This window comes from Amblyomma mixtum, chromosome 7, assembly GCF_055824585.1.
Source record: "Amblyomma mixtum isolate Tamu chromosome 7, ASM5582458v1, whole genome shotgun sequence".
Classification (NCBI taxonomy): Eukaryota; Metazoa; Arthropoda; class Arachnida; order Ixodida; family Ixodidae; genus Amblyomma; species Amblyomma mixtum.
In genome coordinates, this window is record NC_143018.1 from 143,053,051 (window position 1) to 143,073,812 (window position 20,762).

Genomic DNA, 20,762 nt, shown 5'->3' on the forward strand with positions numbered 1-20,762 from the left:
CAAGATTGAACGAAAAGCGGTCTGGTGAAGCGGCCTGAATAGAGAACTCTCAAATCTCGACAGTACATGCCTAGATGGCTGTCACAAAATTCGGCGCATTTTAGAAACAAAGAAAAACCGCCGCGCACACGGCGTCTCGCCGGCGCGAGCCCAACGGGAGAGAGGGAAAGCCCCCGCCGAGCGCGTGCCTCTCTCTCCATCGCCACGGCGTGCGCCGAAGGAATGAGTCATCCACGCCGAAGATTCTCGAACATGCGAGTCGGTTCTACAGCTGACGGGGGGGAAAGGGCGTAGCCTTGCGTGCACTAAGACACGTCCCCCTCGCCCGTCGGCGTCGGCGCCACTCAAGAACACGCTCGAAATTTCGAGATGCGACCCCCGACCTCTGACCAATGGGGACGCGCGGCCGGTGAGAAGAGGAAAGGGAGACAGCACTGCCAATGCTGCGTGTATGTGCGCGCCTACTCGGGCGCGAACAACAAACAGTCGGGAGAGCGAGCCTATAAAGAAGGACGTTGACCGCTATCAGTCAGTCCGGACCGCCGTTTAAGCTTCATCGAAGCGCGCCCGTTCGACTCCCGGGAAAACACCACTCGGCCAGCATCGGACCAACGAGGCAACGTTCGCCAGTCTGCGGGACGGCATCGTCGTGGAACTCTGGTCGTCGGACTGCCGCAGTGCCCGGTGAACAAATTGTGTTTTGTTTGTTTACCTCTCTCTCGTGTTTTAGTGCACCTCAGGTGTAATATTTCCTTTGAAATTGTATTCTCTCTCGAGTTAACTTTGCACGAGTTGCATTGTGTTGCTAATCACTTTGTCTTTGTACTAGTGTTTGTGAAACCCTCTGTATCGTCTCAACCGCTGTATAAACTTTGTTTTGTTTTGTGAACCTTTGGCTCCGACCCATTCTCTGGCTTGCGACCAGCGAAAGCTGGGCACCGAACGCCCAAAATCCTCTTGTCACTTGGTAGCTGGTCTCCGCTGAGTTTGCCACGCTGAGTCGAGGGCATCTCCTTCGAGTCCGAGACCGCTACCCCCACACGCTCTAAGGGTGTCTGGGAGCTTCCCACTTAAAAGTGCGCGAAGTCTGGGTGACAATATATTCTGGCGTCCGCGACAGGACGTTTGGTGTTGCAAGCACAGAGAACGGAGAAAGAGTCGGAAGGAGTTTACGAATCGTAAACGAGTGTTAGCAGCAGAGCGATATTGTGAGGTGCCGCGCCGAAGCGGTTAGTGAGGTTCACCGTGGAGAGGTATTCATTGCCTTGAATGTAGAGTTCGGTCTCCAAACATGAGCTTCAAGGAGCTAAAGGAGCTTGTAGAGGTGGGCACCCAGATGGGGTTGTCCGGAGCTGGACTGCGTAAATGGGTGGACCAGGAAAGAGAGAAGGCCGAAAAAGAAAGAGAGAGGGCTCGGGAAGAAGCCGAAAGAGAGAGAGAGAGAATTGAAAAGGAAAGGCAGAAGGCTCGAGAAGAAGCCGAGAAAGAAAAAGAAAGAGAATTTGAACGCGAAATGAAGCTGCTTGCCGCGAAACTGGAACTGCAACGTGGTGCGAATCAGTCAGCTGTAGTTCAGAACACTAGAGAGGAAGGTAGCAGCTTGCGTATAGATGCCAGCAGGTTGCTTCCAAAATTTGATGAAAGAAGGGACGATCTCGACGCATTCCTTAAGCGATTCGAAGGGATCGCGGTGAGCCAGAATTGGTCAGACAGTGAATGCGCTACCGTTCTTAGCACTTGTCTGAGCGGTGAGGCAGTAAGTGTATTCGGGCGACTGTCTCCCGAAGACGCAGCAAGTTATAGCAAGGTGAAAGCCGCTCTGCTTAGACGATTCCGACTCACCACCGAGGGATTTCGGGACAAATTCCGGACAGGAAAGCCCACAGAAGGAGAAACGGCAACCCAATATGTGGCGCGATTAAGCCACTATTTCGATCGGTGGACGGAACTGTCGGAAATCGCACAGGAATATAGTGCACTCCGCGAGCTGCTGATCAAGGAACAATTCCTGAGCAGTTGTCACCCTAACATGGCGCTATACCTCAAGGAGAGAAGGGCCAGGACCCTCTCCGAAATGCTAGAACTTGCCGACCAATTTCTTGAAGCCCAAGGGGGAACGAATCTGACCAAAATTAAGAATGCAAATTCAGAAAGCGCACAGAAATCCGACAGCCGCGATACTCGATCCAGCCCAAAGCCTCCACCGAAGTGCTACCTGTGCAACAAGACAGGCCACTACGCATCTAACTGCCGCAACAGCGCCACGAACAGTAACCTTGCAGCTTGTTTTAAGTGCGGCCAGAAGGGGCACAAAGCCGCGGCTTGTTCCAACCCGGGCAAGTCCGTTCCCCAGGTATCGTGCGTGCGAGCCTCCTCAGGTGATCACCTGGAGGAAGAAGACGAAAACGGCTTTGTCGAGCTGAAAAACGGCAAGAAGGTGCCCGTTGTGAACGCGGTAGTGAACGCGCGACCCGAAGCCGGTATGCACAGGATGCCTGTCTCGGAAGGGAAAGTAGGGCCGCGCAGAATTTCAGTACTGCGGGACACAGGAAGCAGCGCGGTCATCATAAAGCGAGGCTTGGTGCGAGATAAGGATCTCACTGGAACGAAGAGCCTCATTTTATCACCACGACTTACCAAACCTACTAATAAGCAACCCAAAGCAATTTTGGCAGGTCCTAAATCCTACGCACCGTTCCCATATTACGTTAACGAATGACTTGAATGAACCTGTTGCTGATAACAACTGTGCAGATGTTTTTAACAATGCATTCGCAACTGTCTTCACCACCGAGTTTGACGCGCCTCCACACTTATCATCCTTTAACTTGGAATCCTTCATGCCGGCTATTGCCTTTAGCGAAGAAGGCATCTCATCCATAATTCATAATATGAAACTGTCGTCTGCAGCTGGTACAGACCTAATTAATTCAAAACTTTTGAAGAACGTGAACACTATTTGCGCAGCCTATTTATGTCTTCTTTTTTCACAGTCACTGTCTTCAGGAATCATTCCAGCTGACTGGAAACAGGGCAAGGTCGTTCCAGTCTACAAATCGGGTAACAGAGACTCACCTTTGAATTACCGCCCCATTTCCTTAACTAGCGTACCGTGTAAAATAATGGAGCACGTCATATACTCACAAATCATGAACTTCCTTGACGCAAACGAATTTTTCCATCCTTCACAACACGGATTTCGCAAGGGCCTCTCATGCGAAACCCAACTAGCACTCTTCCTTCATGACTTACATGCTAATCTCGACCGTAAAATGCAGACCGATGCTATTTTTCTAGATTTTGCGAAAGCCTTTGACAAGGTCCCTCACTGCCGACTATTACTAAAACTTTCGCAGCTCAACCTACACGCTAATATTTTAAAATGTATTGAAGAATTTCTAACTAATCGTTCGCAGTCTGTCTATTTAACGGCCACCTGTCTAAGTCCGTCCCAGTAACATCCGGTGTCCCACAAGGATCTGTCCTTGGTCCCCTTTTATTCTTAATATATATTAACGACTTGCCCATGCATGTTTCCAGCAGCATTAGAATGTTCGCCGATGATTGTGTCATTTACCGTACCATTAACAATCGCGATGATCAACACACCCTTCAGGCAGATCTTAACAGTGTATTAAATTGGTGCAATAATTGGTTGATGTCCCTTAATCCTACTAAATGCAAACTCATGTCTTTTTCTCGTCGTCGCAACCCTTATCGTTTTTATTACTCTGTTTCTGATACACCGATTGAGCTAACAGAATCGTATAAATATCTGGGAATCACCGTCTCTCCTGATCTCTCATGGCGCGCTCATATCAGTAACATCATTTCAGCATCAAATAAAACACTAGGTTTCCTGAAGCGTCACCTCCGTCTTGCCCCACCTGAGGTAAAGCTGCTCGCGTACAAATCATTGGTAAGACCAAAATTAGAATATGCATCTGCCATCTGGAACCCACATCAAGTATATCTAATCACTGCATTGGAATCTGTTCAAAATCGTGCCGTCCGGTTCATTCATTCCTCATACTCGTACGACACCAGTGTTTCAACTTTGAAAGTGAAATCCGGATTGCCAGTCCTTTCATTTCGTCGCCGCATCGCTAGCCTCGCTCTTTTTCACAAGTTTTTTTATTCTTCCCTGAATCAAGCACCGTACATCACAGCCGCAGCACGCATATCTCACCGCACCAGTCATCCACTGCAAGTTGCACGCCCATCGTCGCACACTACTACTTTTTCTGCATCGCTCTTTTCGCGAACAGCTTCAGACTGGAACGGCCTTCCCTATGACATCGTCGTCATCGCTTCGCCATCTGTTTTTCAAGCGCGTGTAACAAATCATCTTCAATGTTAATCATTGCTGTTTTTCAAGTGTATTCCCACCCCTTATGTAACACCCCCTGAAAAGGGGGCCTTTAAGGAATAAAACTGAACTGAACTGAACTGAACCTTGTGCGGCTAGTAGACGGATCCTTTAAGCGCTTACCAGAAGCTAGAGTGCAGGTGCAGACTCCGTACTACAGCGGAAAACTTACTGCACTTTGCATGGAACACCCCATATACGACCTTATATTGGGTAACATCAAGGGGGCAAAATTTCCCATGGACCCAGGCGGTCGCCGCGAGGGCGAAAAATCGGAATTCTGCACGCCAGAGCGTCGCAGCGATCGACAGGGAAAAAGGCGGCGAAGGAAGCGCGAGCGAGCTAGCGCAAGAAAGGAAGAAATGAAAGAATCACCGAAGAAGGAAGAACGGCAAAATGTAGCGCAGGAACGTTCCGCGCAAGAGAAACCCTCTTCGCAAGAAACATGCGAGAACGAAGTAAGCAGCTGTGAGAAGCTGGCGGATAAGCCAGTGAGTGGCCGCAGCGGAGCACGAACGCCGAAGGAAGGAACGAAAAACCAGAGAAGGACACGCGAAAACAATGTGTCAGGAGTTTCTGCCAAACTCAGCGCAATACACACTCTGGAAATGATTCTCGTGATTATCGGCACATTGCTTCGGCTGTTTGCTTGCCGCACCGTCGAATTCGGGAAGGATACCAGGAGAGTGTTCACACCGGTCCTTATTGTGAGTCTCTGCGTTCTGATGCAAGTGCCTTGGAACCTGTCGATTGTCTTTTTCGCAGGTGCGTGCCGCCCCGAGACCTTTTTGTATGCGTGGAATTTGAAATAATTTCCCAGGGCGGGAAGGCTAGAGGCAAACACTGACAGAGCGAAAGAGTCGCGTACGAAGGAGAGCCAGGAGTGCTCCCCAATTCTAGAACAGGGCCAGCCTTTTCGGCCTGAACCCAGTAAGACGAAATTGGGAGTATAGGCGAAAGTGTGCCACATACTTGTGTGCCTGTATGCAATGTTGTGTTAATGTACTGCCCAATCGCGGTGTGTTTTTATGTGCATTGTGAACATTGCATAGAATTATGTATGTGAAAACATCATTGTATTGATGTGTGGACTTTGGCATTCGCCATTGACATTGTGAGCGCATGCACGTGCGCGCGAATTGTACCGCCGAACTGCGGCGTGTTTTGGAGTGCAATCTGGCTATTGTACTGTGTTATGTATGTGAAAGCATCAAGGTATTGATGTATGTATTTTGGCATTCGCCACTGACTTTGTGAGCGCATGCATGTGCGCGCGAATTTTCTGATTTGTGAATATTGTTACACAATATTCTTAAAGGAAGGGGCAGTGTCACAAAATTCGGCGCATTTTAGAAACAAACAACGAAAAACCGCCGCGCACACGGCGTCTCGCCGGCGCGAGCCCAACGGGAGAGAGGGAAAGCCCCCGCCGAGCGCGTGCCTCTCTCTCCATCGCCACGGCGTGCGCCGAAGGAATGAGTCATCCACGCCGAAGATTCTCGAACATGCGAGTCGGTTCTACAGCTGACGGGGGGGAAAGGGCGTAGCCTTGCGTGCACTAAGACACGTCCCCCTCGCCCGTCGGCGTCGGCGCCACTCAAGAACACGCTCGAAACTTCGAGATGCGACCCCCGACCTCTGTCCAATGGGGACGCGCGGCCGGTGAGAAGAGGAAAGGGAGACAGCACTGCCAATCCTGCGTGTATGTGCGCGCCTACTCGGGCGCGAACAACAAACAGACGGGAGAGCGAGCCTATAAAGAAGGACGTTGACCGCTATCAGCCAGTCCGGACCGCCGTTTAAGCTTCATCGAAGCGCGCCCGTTCGACTCCCGGGAAAACACCACTCGGCCAGCATCGGACCAACGAGGCAACGTTCGCCAGTCTGCGGGACGGCATCGTCGTGGAACTCTGGTCGTCGGACTGCCGCAGTGCCCGGTGAACAAATTGTGTTTTGTTTGTTTACCTCTCTCTCGTGTTTTAGTGCACTTCAGGTGTAATATTTCCTTTGAAATTGTATTCTCTCTCGAGTTAACTTTGCACGAGTTGCATTGTGTTGCTAATCACTTTGTCTTTGTACTAGTGTTTGTGAAACCCTCTGTATCGTCTCAACCGCTGTATAAACTTTGTTTTGTTTTGTGAACCTTTGGCTCCGACCCCTTCTCTGGCTTGCGACCAGCGAAAGCTGGGCACCGAACGCCCAAAAACCTCTTGTCACTTGGTAGCTGGTCTCCGCTGAGTTTGCCACGCTGAGTCGAGGGCATCTCCTTCGAGTCCGAGACCGCTACCCCCACACGCTCTAAGGGTGTCTGGGAGCTTCCCACTTAAAAGTGCGCGAAGTCTGGGTGACAATGGCGCGACTTTTGAAGACTCACATTGTAGTTGTGCTCGTTCAATTAAGCAGCAACGGGTCTCAAACAGGTGACAGCGACCGGAAACAAACGAAGCCTTTCAACAGATAAATTATTTCACCTTAGTGCTTTTAACATCAGTAGAAAACTAGCCTGATTATTTTTTCCGGGTAAAGGGTATACCCAAGTGAGTATTCATGTACTGACTGTAAGGGGTTACCTCGCAGGGAAATAGAAACGTTATGGACATGGTCAGTCAAAAGTTCCCAGGCCATAGGCTCTGCTTTCGAGCGCTGTATTTGGTTAGTTACAAGTCCTCGAAGCGCACAATCTCTAAACAGGATAGGAGAAGGTTCACACGTCTGAGAAAGTTGATAGCTTTATTGTTATTACAAATGGCAAGGTATGACACTGAAAAGCAGACTTGTGGACTGGGAAGTTTTGACCAACCCTTTTCATGTAGCTTTAACTATACATATTTGGAACCGACCATCTGAATATGCCTCTAAGCCAAACGCCATACGGCGGCAAGGTTGGCGGTGGAGTGCCTGCATTTATTCGATTGCTTAGATCATGGATGGCAGATGCGTGCTGTGCTTAGTAAATGAATGGGCCGAACTGGAATCGGTCGTTCTGTGCAGGGCGTATAAAAATAAAGGGCGCACAGAGCAAGTGCGAGAAAAGGCCGGCAAGTGTTTCAAGTTGCTATTGAAACACATACTCTCAAAAAGGTTTTACGAGTTGCCGTCAGTCTCCAAAGATGATTTTCAGAATGTGACTCTTTAAACCATTTCTCTGCAAACTATGTGAACTGGAGGGGTTGTTTTGCCTGCATGCTTTTGAAAGGCCATGTTGTTTCGCACTGTGAAGCCAGATTTTGTAGAGTTACAGCGGCAAGGGCAACCCCGTTTTGAAACACGGAAAACTGATATGGTTATAACCAGAGACCGGATTTTAGGCAGATGCCTATTTTTTTCAACGCTTCGTAGGAGCACCATTTTTACATGTGAGCACGAATTAGGTGGTGATAATATGTTTAATACTCTTTTTATAGTGCCTATAAATGCCTATTTTGGGTGTCAGTGCCTATAAATGCCTATTTCCGACGTCGGTGCCTAAAAATGCCCCATTTTCCAGAAAAAGGGCCTGAAATACGCTGTGGTTTTGCTTTCAGATCTGTTTTCTTTCGAATCCATTTCGGTTTTGAGTAGAACACACACGTGACAACGTTAGATGACCTCATCTGTTGGCTGTGGTGAACACTGCACCTACGCCGGCTGTGTACACAATACCAACCACGTCAGCCGAAAATATCGAAGCAACCTTTTTCCTATTTTCTGCCATTTTATCGCGGCAGGTTGTTGATGACTTTGGCTGTTAAAGTGGTAGTTGAGCAGATGACAGCACATTTCGGAAAGTATACGGAGTAAGTTATAGGTTCGACCAAATAATTCCCAGTTGGTTCCAATTGAAACCAGCTGTAAAATGTGCCATTAACCTGCTGGAAACAGTTTAACTGATTTTTTTCTCAAGAAGATTTTTTTTTCTAAAGAACTCAGAAAGCACTTCAAGGACGTTAATGAACTTATTGCTTCAGTCAAGGGTGTATTTTTGAAAGCGCCTTCTCGTGTGTGCGCGTTTAAAGAGCAGTTGCCGGAAGTGCCTCTCCCGCCGGAGCCTAACATCACACGTTGGGGAACGTGGCTGGAAGCCGTTGAATACTACAACTACCGCCTTTCTGACCTGAAGACCGTCATAAACAGTTTCTCAGGTGATGAGAGAGTGCTCTAATCAGGAGGGCTCGAACTGCCCTCTCTCAGGGCAACCTCTAAGGAGACCTCGCGTACTTGTGCGCTAACTTCACTTTTCTTGCGAGGACTATAAAAAATGAAATGTGGAGGTATAATGCTCACAACCAACATTGTACTAATTGAGAATGTGCAGCAAAGAATCGCTGCCCTTCCTCACGGAGAAGTTGCCGAGAAAGTCCGCGCAAAGTTGCAGTCCGTCTTGGACAAAAACGAGGGGTTCTCAGTCCTCAAGCAAATTTCAGGAGTACTTTTAGGTGAACATTCTATGATACGAAACAGTGCAAAGCCATCAAATGTTCCTAAGTACAAGCACGCTCCTGTAACATTCGCTGATGTTGAGCGTTCCTTTTCAGCATAGTTAAGTCAGTTAAGTTAAGTCAGATTGAAACGCTTAACGCCTAACGCCAGTGAAACGCTTAACGACTTAACGCCAGTTAAGTCAGATTGAAACGCTTAAAAATAATCTTGAACGTGCGGTTCGTGAGTCAAAAGACTTGTACTTTAACACAACGTTGCCCAGTTTTGTTAAAAATGACCCAAGTAAATTTTGGAACTTCCTGAGTGACAGCAAGAAACATATCTCAAAAATAACAGCGGAGGGAGATACTTTGACTGATCCGATTGACATTGCACGCCATTTTAATTCTTTTTTTCACAGCGTATTCTCTGAAGCAGGTGTACAAACTGTACAAAGCGCATCATATTTTCCTGTATCGGAGGTTGACTTTGTTAGCCTCCCTGGTGTATTTGCTTTGCTTTTAGAACTGAAACCTAAAACTACTTCTGGTCCCGATAATTTACCAAATGTATTTTTGCGACGCTTTGCCGAAATAATTGTGAAGTTTCTTTTTGTGTTGTTTAAAAAATCTCTGCTGTCATCAAAGCATCCGGTTGAATGGAAGACTGCTCGAGTTATTCCCATCTTTAAAAAAGGTGACTGCACATTACTACAAAATTACCGTCCTATTTCTTTAACTTCTGCATGCTGTAAAATGCTCGAACATATTATTGCTAAACATATTAACAAATTTCTTGAAGAACACTGCATATTAAGCGACTTTCAGCATGAGTTTAGAAAGGGCTCTTCTACAATAACACAAACAAGGGAAGGGGTATGAGGGGCTCGTTATAAATATGAAAGAAGCCAACAGACACAGAAACCAAGGGGCACAGGGGATTTTGTTAATTTATTTATTTTGTGGTGTTGATCAATATAGAATATTACTGAATATGTTATCGCTTAAAGCTAATTGATTAGAAAAGCAGAAGAGAAAACAACCACACGCCGCCGGTGGGATGCGAACCCACGACCTCCGAATTACGCATCCGGTGCTCTACCTCTGAGTTACGGCGACGGCTGTCAAATCTTCTGTTTTCGGGGGTATTTATGTTTACAAGTAACCTAACCTTGAAAGTGTTCATCAGCGCCACCCACGTTCATAAGCGGCGGACGTAGAACGTCCTGAGTTACCGCAGGTGTGACGTAGAACGTCATCGAACGGAGAGGGTGGAAGCTGCGTGAGAACCCTCTTATGCTTCCTATGGCGTCAAGGCTGCCAGAACCGAGGCCCTCGCTAAGCAATTAAGCAAACAAGGGAAGGGGAATGAGGGGCTCGTTATAAATATGAAAGAAGCCAACAGCCACAGAAACCAAGGGGCACAGGGGATTTTGTTAATTTATTTATTTTGTGGTGTTGATCAATATAGAATATTACTGAATATGTTATCGCTTAAAGCTAATTGATTATAAAAGCAGAAGAAAAAACAACCACACGCCGCCGGTGGGATCCGAACCCACGACCTCCGAATTACGCGTCCGGTGCTCTACCTCTGAGCTTCTACAATAACACAGTTAGTTACAATAGTACATACTTTTGCTAAAACACTGGATATGAATGGTCAAATAGACACCATATTTATGGATTTCAGCAAAGCATTTGATAAAGTTCACCACGGAAAACTCATTCAAAAACTAAAAAACATTAATCTTCCAGACATTTTAATATCGTGGATTCAAGATTACCTCATGAATAGAGTGCAATTTGTTTCAGTCGATGGGTGCAGCTCCAGTTGTCTCCCAGTCACCTCTGGGGTGCCCCAAGGAAGCGTCTTGGGGCCTTTGCTTTTTCAGATCTACATCAATGATATTGTTAATGTGGTTACTCCAGGAACTCATATTCGCTTGTTTGCTGATGACTGTGTCGTTTTCCCTCAAATTACGTGCACTAACGATCAAAACGAACTTGACCAGTGTCTTCGAAATGTTCTCGATTGGTGCAGTGAGTTTTCCATGGTTCTTAACACTGAAAAAACAGTTTCGATGCAAATAACAAATAAAAAGAACCCAATTAACCACGTGTATACACTCGGATCATCAAAACTAAAGCAGGTTAATAGCGACAAATATATAGGTGTAACAATCACAAGCAGTCTTTCCTCCAACTCACATATAGACAACATATGCTCCTCTGCATTTAAAAAGCTATATTTTCTGAGGCATAAACTAAGAAATTCACCTTCTCACGTAAAACTGCTAGCGTATAACGCTTACATCAGGCCAAAGCTTGAGTATGCTTTGGTTGTTTGGGACAAATTCACTAAACTTAACATATATAAATTAGAAAGGGTTCAAAGAAAAGCTGTTAGGTTTATTTATTCCAAATTTAAAATCACCGACTCCCCGCTGACCTCATGGCGGCTAACAATATTGAAACACTTGAAACGCGAAGAGGAAAATATCGCCTTGAGTTTCTTTATTCTTTACTTAACCATAAGTTTGCTTTGGATCCTTCACAGTACATATCCTCTTTAACCACACGTTATACCCGACATCATCACATTCACTCATTGACACCGTATTTTGCGAAAACTGACTGTTTTAAATATTCGTTTTTTCCGCGGACAATATCCGATTGGAACCATGTTATGGCATCGTAATAGTTTGCAAAATTTGTCTCCTCATTTTTATGTATATTTCTTTTCGTTGTGTTCTGTATCTTTTGAGTTTTAAGAATATATGCCTGTCCTGCTTGGACCCTGAAAAGGGTCTGCAGTATGTACTAAATAAATAAAAAGAAAATACAAGCTTGTCCTTACTGATAAGAGGCATAAATATGAGTCCATCAACCTGGAGATGGTGCTTGTCTGCTACTCCTTCCATAGCTTTAACAGTGATTTCTAAATGGATGATGTTACCATGGATCCTTGTGGATGTACGTAGGCCCGTGCAGAAGTATGATTCTTTTCGGCATATTCCGCATCAAGCAGCACTGTGTGTAACATTTTCTAGCATCTCGTATTTATGGCTTCCAGACCATTCTAATGGCAAGCACCATTTGATACTCGCGTGGCTTAAGACACGTGAAGACAAACTATAAAACACTGTTCAATTCCTGTGTGAGCGAAGACTGACCTCATTTGTCAGATGCTTTCAATTGACAATGTTTCTATCAATTTCTAAATGCATGGCCTCCTGTTAAGGTGTTCATTGATTCTACTTTTGTACACGACAAGCGAATTGTTTGTTTCGAGGTATACCAAAGTGTTTTAAAACGGTTGGTAACCGTCCCTTTTGCTCTACTGAAGCATGTGTATTGTTCGAAAAGTTGCGCGACAGCCTTAAAAGAAATGGCTTCTAATGTTCGCACCTTGATTAAGGTCCCAAATCATTCCTGCTGTGTTTTTGTTTTATTTTATGGCAGATGTTGCGCGCTGAAGTTCGGAACTGTATGCACTTTTGATAAAGTTTACAGTGCTTATTTTCTCCGTTAGGTGCCTAAAATGCAATTTTAGCCGCCTATTTATGGCGCCTAAAACGTGCTTTTTAGTGCCTAAAAATCCGGCCTTCAGTTATAACTAAAGACTGGCTACAAATCTCGAATTGCAACTAAGCGCCTAACTCTACTAGTTCAAAAGTTAATTATTAAAAATTAGTTAACCAGCTCACTACTTAAAACAATACACGCTTTTCTGGTGTCCTGGTATGAGTCAAATGCCCTTTTGCTGTATTTTTTCCTTTGATTCATACATATGAATCAAAAGAAAAGGTATAGCCAAAGGGATAACTTGTGCAATTAGGATCCTGAACCTTTATTGCAACCCTGCATCGATTGACTGAACGAGAAGTTGTACATTGCGACGCCTGACACATTTTTTCATTATCTATAAGAACGTTCAAACTAGCCTAAGATGTTGCGTTTCTCGGCAGTTCGTTCACGCGTATGTCGGGGTAAGCCGCGTCGATCGACCTCCATAGCCATCTCAACCGGTCGCGGATTTACCTTTGACGGCAAATATAGCAGCTAGAGACGTTGATGCTGAAAGACGGGGGTTTGTTGAAAGGAACTCGGAATACGGTAGCAGCTGCAAAAACAGTCAGAGGGCAGCCAGGTCTACCACAGACATTCGTAGTGATACCAATGCGGCTGAAGCGCAGGGCCATCTTCGTCTTTGCCATGAGTGTGCGCCTTCTTCTTTACAGTCAACCACCTCGTACAAGATGGGCCATCCTGGCTGGTTGTAGTAAGGTTTGAGGCGCAGAGCCACACAACGGTGCCAGGAAAGAAGTGCGATACGGTGTAAGCGTTGTAGTGCCAGAAGTTATTGGGATACTTGGAGCCAGTCGCGAGTGCGCGGGCGATTTGTTGACAGTCTTCTGTTGCGTGACTTCGGAAACGGGCATATTCGGAGACGTCAGTTTGGTAAGGCAGAATTGTATCTATTGTAGTAGATGGATGAGAGCCGTAATGAAGAAAACAAGGAGAGAAGCCGGTAGTGGACTGCCGAGTGGTATTGTATGCAAAAGCCACCTAAGGAAGGACTAGATCCCAATTCGAGTGGTCAGATACGAGGTACATGCAGAACATGTGCCAAGGGTGTATATCACTTGTGCTCGCAATAAAGTTTCAATTAAAAAAAGAAGCGTTCGCTCAGGCCATTGGTCTACACATGATAGGCGGAGGTGGTTCGATTAATTATGTTGTACTGGCTGAGCAGCGCTTTGACGACATCCGAAAAAGGACGCATCCGTGGTCGCTAAGCAGTTCACGAGGTGCACCGTGACGAAGGACGAAACACTGCGAAAAGAAGGAAGCTACGTCTGTCGCTGTGGCCGACGGAAGGGAGGCGGTTTCGGCATACCTCCTCATACAATCAACCGCAACGTTAGACCAACGGTTTCCGGCTGCTGTGTACGGAAGCGCGCCGTAGATATCAATGCCGATGTGGTCGAAGGGGCGTGGTGGGCAAGGGAGCGGCTGCAACTCTCCGGCAGAACGATGAGGAGATGTCTCGCAACATTGACAGGCGAGGCAGAAGCGTATGTATTTAAGTACGAAGGTGTACATGTAGCCGCGCCGCCAGATGCGGGTGTATGTCTTGAAACTCCCACGTGACCGCATTGTGGATCGGCGCGGAAATAGGCGCATATTTGCGTGCGGAAGTGGCGAAGAATAACGAGCAGCCACTTGCGGCCGTCTCTGAGCTGCAGTTGCGATGATATAGGAAGTTATCACGAATCGCGAAATGTAAGCATGGCGATGGAGAGCACGTGACAGAGGACAAGCCGTGGAGTTGTAGAGAGAGTCGAGAAGGCAAGCCGTCCAGGGCTAGGTACGTTGCGCTGAGCGCGCTTAGCGCATGTCGCGTATGTGAAGAAACGGCGAGGAGGCGTCGGAGGTGGAAAGACTGGCGATCTCGGCTGGAAGGGGGCAGTGGGACAGGGCATCAGCATCTTGATGTTTGCGGTTGGAGTGATATACCACGTCGATATCATATTCCTGCAGACGGAAAGTCCGCCCGGCAAGGAAGCCGGATGGATGTTTCAAGGACGAAAGCGAACAAAGTGCATGACGGCCCGTCACAACGTCAAGAGCGGTCATAGAAGCAAGGGCGGTATTTGGCAAGGGCCCATAGGATGCAAAGCACTTTTTTTTCACTGACGCAGTAATTATATTCAGCCTCCGCAAGTATGCGGCTTGCATAGACAACGACGTTTTCATCGAAACCAGAGGTGTGATGGGTAAATACAGCGTTATGACATCACTGGCGTCCGTATGAACTTCCGTAGGAGCGGTCGAGTCGAAATGGCGCAGAATGAGCGGCGCCGCAAGGAGGCGGTATAAGGTGTTTAAGCATGGTCGCACATTGCAGACCACGGCGATAAATCGCAACTGCCGAACAGTTGCGTTAAAGCGCAGCAATCGAAGCATAGTTGCGAATAAACCGTCGAAAATAAGAGCATAGACCAAGGATGCTGCTCAGGTCTTTGATGGAAGTAGGTTTGGGAAAGGCAGCCACTGTACGAGTATTGGCTTGGTTGGGACAAACGCCTTCGTTGGCGGTAACCTGGCCTAATATTATCAGCTTAAGCGCAGAAAAACGACATTTCTTCAAGTTGAGCTGCAGGTCGACGTGAGAGGGGCAGGTCAAATCATGCTTCAGGTGGGATATATGGGTTTGAAAATTGGGGGAAAAGACGAGAATGTTGTCGAGGTAGCTTAGTCACGAGGTCGGCGAATGCCAGTCTCGGCACCAGAAGTGGTTCGTTAGGCAGCTCTAGCATGCATTTTGACATGGATCGGCACGCACCATCATGTGTCTCTGCGATTTAGCACTATAATATTAGCACATCTTGAAACTACCAGCTATCAGAGAAGCTTGTGTGAATGTGCATGGTGCTCGCCTGTGTTTCGCGTTGCAAACTATGGATAATACAGGACGGGTTTCTGCTACGTTGATGAGATCTAAAAGTTGTATTTAAGAATTGCTAATAGTGTATCGCTGTCAGCGCTACTTAGTTCTCTAAAAGCCTACGATAAGGGTTGGAAATGAGAAGTAAGATATATATTTTCAATCCAAGCCGTCATATATTCACTTTGGGTTGTTTAAAACACATGTCCCTCAGTTTATCCGCATAATATCTAACGCATTCCTTTCAAATGAATGCGCAGGAATTTAGGCAAGAACAGTAACGAGAAGCCGACATGCAGCGTTCAACTGTCCTCAGAGATGCGTATTCCGCAGCTGATTTGACACACAAACCTCCCCCCACCCCCGCCTTTCTATACCCATCACTACGAATGAATAAAACACTGTGCATATTTAGCCCTACTCCAATGAAAATTTAGTTTCTTCGTGTATAGAAGCTCACTAAATGTTCTGCACACAAGACCGCGTTCTTCGATTTTCCAGTTGCATCACATGAAGAAGCACTAATCTGCCGAATATCGACGCGTATTCGTTGAAGATTATATTCTCCGGTTTGTATTTTCTTTTGAAATTTTTGTGGTTGTGACACCTCTGAGGGTATGAATTCAGCTAAGTGTGCAGTGCCAGATACCGGCCAAAATGCTGAGTGCCGCGGTACCTGGAACAAACCACGAAAAGAACTTTTAGGAAATGGGACGCCTGGCACCTATAATCACATGCCGTGTTTTGCTATTCCGAACTGGTAAAGCGCAGGGCAAAGGAACTCGGCAATCACGAATGGTCGCCTTCATGCCGTCCTTACAGTTGCTGGAAGACAATGTAGAAACCAAGCTGTTCGGTTCGAGACGCTCTCTTAGCTCTTCAGTTCCTTAACGGAAATAAACCAAACTTGTCACATGCAAGCCACTGAAAATTCTGGACAGATTTACAGGAGCCTGTGGAACAGTCTTTGTCAAAAGTTTAGTTAATGGGGTTTAACGTCCCAAAGCAACTAAGGCTATGAGAGACGCCGTAGTGGAGGGCTCCGGAAATTTCGACCACCTGGGGTTCTTTAACGTGCACTGACATCGCACAGTACACGGGCCTCTAGCCCAGGGGGTTTGCTTCTAAGCCTCGAAGTGGGACTCCTGTAACATTCATGGTAGTGCTACCGATTGGAGGAGGCAGGACCAGAAATCTTCTTACCTTCAGCAAATTTGCAGCGCTGGAAATGCATTACGAACCAGACACTGTGCTTCAGAAGCAAACCCCCTGGGCCCCAAACTTTTGACAAAGGCTGTACACAACTGTGCCATTGAACCTGCGGCATCGATTTGTCATACAGCTTTAAGCATAACATCGAATTTTCTGATGTCGAATAACATCACAGGCTATTTCAGCAGTGTTGCAAAGCCTACATTCATATCAGAATTTTAGGGTGGTACTTTGCACAAATAATTGTTCTTTGATCTCACAGACGCGGAAACGCATAGGTTCTGTTGCAACTCAAGGTGACGTCTGCTACAGCATTCGGTGTAAGAGTGAAAACCAGGCTGCCTGAAGCTTTGGCGCTTACTTTTCTGCTAACCCAGTGTCCAGTGCGGGGTAGTTCTGGTCGCTTCTCATATCACAAGTATCACTCGTCATTAATTGCGGAGTAAGCAACCTCTCCAGGATGTTTCTACGAAGAGATGAGTTAAGTTTAATTCGAACGGGGTGGGCAAGCCGGCTTCTAGAGTGTCCTTACCATACAGGAATGAGGGAGGTAATACACTAACGGTGAGCAAGGATTGAGCAGATCCCACAGTTGTGAGGAAAGGTGTTGAATTTGGTTCCTCTGCCACCGCAGAAATCTCTGGCATGGATACGCTAAGAAAAAAGTCGAGAAACTCGTCATTGCGAAGCTGGGAGAAGGAAGCAATAATATGTATGATCATCTTGCTGTATCTCGAATTGTTGGACAAGCTGCGGCATTCCACGAACTAGTGATTCGAAGCCTGGGGCCTTCTCAAAACTGAAAGGCAGCGTTTTCTGCAGGGTTTCATCATAGCGGAATTCCACGCAAATATAGCATTTTAGCTCCTCGGTGGATGCATGCCAAAATTTGTGCTTACTTTTCTGGGTGGCCTTGGTAGTTACTGCAGCCAAAAGAAAAACTTCAGTATTTGCCTGAGTCTTACAGTCTACAGCTACCGCTAATCCTCACATGCAGAAGCATGGAACAGAAGAAAGCACTTCTCATAGATATTTAGAAATAATTTTTTTCAGTGATAGCTTCCGATGGTGATGTACCGTCTGTTTATTTGTTTGTTTGTTGGTTTATTGTGCTTAAGACAGTACAGAAGTAGTGACAAGGGGCCGAGGCAAAAGGCGATAGCAATGAACGCCTGACTGGGCCAATGTCCCTACAAAACTTGCAGCACAAACAGCACACACATAGGAATGACTGCAAATAAAGCAAACTTGCACATGAACAGAGGAAATCTGTCGATTACACAGGGAATTAAAGAGAACAGGATTGAAGCCAGCACTAAGTAGTTAAATTATACAATTGTGTAACCTAAGCATAAAATAAATTGACAGAATAAGCTGAATAACAAAATACAGAACCAATCAGTGGGCACAAACTCACGCAGCGGAAAATAATAAAACCATAGGACAACAGCGTTGACAACACTACCCAGTTCGAGACTCCTGACTCTTGTATAATGTGGTTAGCTACTCTAAATATTGAAATCGCAGTGTTCGGATATGCAGTATCATATCTATTTATGTCTTTTCAAGAGGTCCCTTTCTTCTCTCCTTCCTCCTACATCACTGATTGAAGTTGCTCACCTGCCTTCGTAGTTGTCCTGGTGGCTTTCGTGGCCCCTGAAATGAGAGGATGAAGGAGTGTTGGTGAGAGCTACACGCATTGATATGAGTTCTGTTGACTGGATTTGCTCACCGCAAGCACACTCAGCTCGGTCCAATTGGGTACTGTATACACCGGTGCTTCCAGGCCCAGCAAACACGTTTAAAAATGAAAGTCTTGGAACACTTGAAACCTTTCTTCCTTTTACTCCCATTTGACTCTCCTACATCTAAGAATGACGGATGTGAACAAGGAAATATTAAGCTCTCCTTAGACCTTTTAGAAGAACTTTTTGTTGGGCTAGATGGTGCATGTTGAAAGAATGAGGGAAGGCCTATGTGGGCCAAACAGGGTGGTGCATCAATGAAAGGGCAGGTGAGCACGCCCGGTCAGTAAAAGACGTAAGTGGTGCACACCTTTCCCAGCACTGCGCTGAGTGTTATGAATGACCTCGAGCGGCAAAACATTTGCCACAGGCAAGATGCAGGTACTGCAAGAAGTGTCAACTACGGTTTCATAAGATAAAGATTTTAGGTAAAAGCAAAGACACAAGGGCACGGAACTTTTGGAAGCATTTCATATAAGGAAGAGAGGTGCATCTTGTGTTAGCGATACGTCGGTCATCCTCTTAAAATAGGAAATGGCGTATCTTGAACAGTTATGTAGACAGTGTTGTGTGGGAACTGGTATCTCTCTGCACGTGTGCTGGTTTTTCCTTATATTTGCAGCGCTGTTAGAGAATAATGTTAGGTGAAGGTTAGCGCTAGTCCTGTGTGGTCCTCTCTTATGTACGTCTTGGTTGCGCTACAGTTCTTTTCTTTCTTCTTAGACCTGTTGCTGCATGATGTTCATCCTTCTTATGAGTTTAACCACATTCGCGTGTTTACATTTGCTGTGTTATAGCTAATAGCTGTATGCTTAGATTTTCAAAAAGGAGCCTTTAGAACCTTCTCTTTTTATAGTAAGTTCAGCAACTCACATAAAAGTTTAACGCATTCAATTTACGTTTCAACAGGGGACTGTTCTTTGCCAGAAATGATGGCACGGCGCTCATACGTCTAAATATTTCATTCATTTGTGCACACAGAGGAGTTAAAAAGAAGAATGGAAGACATCAGACACACTGACAAAGAGATAAGAGCAAAGATGCCACGGGGCGTGAATACGAAGTGAATACTCAGACATCCAGTTGAGAAGTGGTGGGCGCACGATTGGGTCGGGGAAGTAATGCGGAAACGCGAATTAACAAAAGAAGGGAAGTGCACGCCTCTTGTGGGTGTTTGCATCACCTCTGGCCGTATATATGTGGCCTTGCGCGACGCCAAACACAAAGGTTGAGGCAGCTCAAAGTGGCTCTACTCGGTGGCACGTGGGCAGCGCAGACCAGGTGCGGCTCATATACAATGTCCACAAGGAAGAGTTCGTTTGCTGAGATGTAAAAAAACTAAAGCTCAGTGCAGCGGCAGAGGTGACAAATAGGAAACACTAACAGGTCCCATTTGGAGTACTTAGCAGCAAAATATGCGCTAGAAAGGCTTGGACGTGCACAAATAAACTGAAAACCAGCACCGGAATGCTGGAACATGTCCTTAAAAGAATATATTTTACACCATGCATTGGTGTTCTTCAAGAACACAATAAATTATATAGGACCAATTTAATGAAAAGCAGGCGTGAAGCAATGAAGCACTATTTAACAACGCGAAAAGTTCCAATAGCACTGCTATACATGGTGTTAAACGTATAAGATGATAGTTTGCGAACGCCCTTATCAATGCTAAAAGGAGAAGCACGAAATATGGATAATAAATACGACTGAAAGCTTTCCTTGACGTAATAGGTTTGCAAGCCCATTTCAAAAGATAATTTATATTGTATGTGGGGTCTGAAGATGTTTATAAAAATTCTTCTCTTATTCCAAAGTGTTGTTAAAATATTTGGGCTTTACCTGCTGTTACCTACATCAGACTCGAGTGCAACCGTGTTTTACTGATAAGTGCGGTGTGTCCACAAATATATAGGTTACATAAGCCACACCAAACTCCCTGAAAATGATTGTAAACTATCCATATCGCATGTGTTTACAATGAAAAATCGCCTACCTTAGCCTCCAATACATGGCTTAGCCCAGCAGCAGCTAGAGCAACACTTCCGATTTCTTCATGTTCACCACAGATTCATTCGTGAGAGTACTACTGATGTTGGTAATCCTAGCTATTTTACCCATTTTTATTGTTGCTTCAAAAACTCACTACGTCCGCTGCCAACTTGCAGGAAATAAAAATTTCCATTCAGGTTACCAACGTTATAAAATTTACCGTTCTGTTTCATTATATTGCGCATTTTTTCGTTATTAGTTTTCATTGCAGTACTTACTTTTCGTGGTAGGCCTTTTCGTCGTTGAAGTTGTTGCTGAAAAGTTTCGCATTCATTAAAGCGCGTCTCATTTCGGGCACCCCATTTTTCAGTAAGAGTTAATTACAGGGCAGGTAGAGAAGTAGAGCTTATTTATGTTCTGCTCGCATCTGTGCCTAAATCCTCATATGATTTTGTTGTCATTTAATGCGGGTGCCTTTCTAGGTTCAACCTACTTCGATATTGTTTATTTTATGGAGGGATGTTATAATTAAGCCAAGGCAGACAGCCGTCTACGCATAAAGCGTTACGCCTCTACTTACATTCCGTCGTCTC

At 45.8% G+C, this 20,762-nt stretch overlaps 1 protein-coding gene across 1 annotated transcript in view; it reads right to left on the bottom strand.

Moving 5' to 3' along the window:
- LOC149337756 (uncharacterized) overlaps positions 1 to 20,503 on the bottom strand; it is a 102,539-nt gene extending 82,036 nt beyond the window's left edge. Inside the window, exons 1-2 of the mRNA XM_089554510.1 lie at positions 20,448 to 20,503; positions 18,053 to 18,088 (exon numbers count right to left, since the gene is read on the bottom strand). Coding sequence (XP_089410636.1) covers positions 18,053 to 18,088; positions 20,448 to 20,503 — 92 coding nt within the window. The remainder of the gene's footprint in view (positions 1 to 18,052; positions 18,089 to 20,447) is intronic.
- Positions 20,504 to 20,762: the final 259 nt, after the last annotated feature.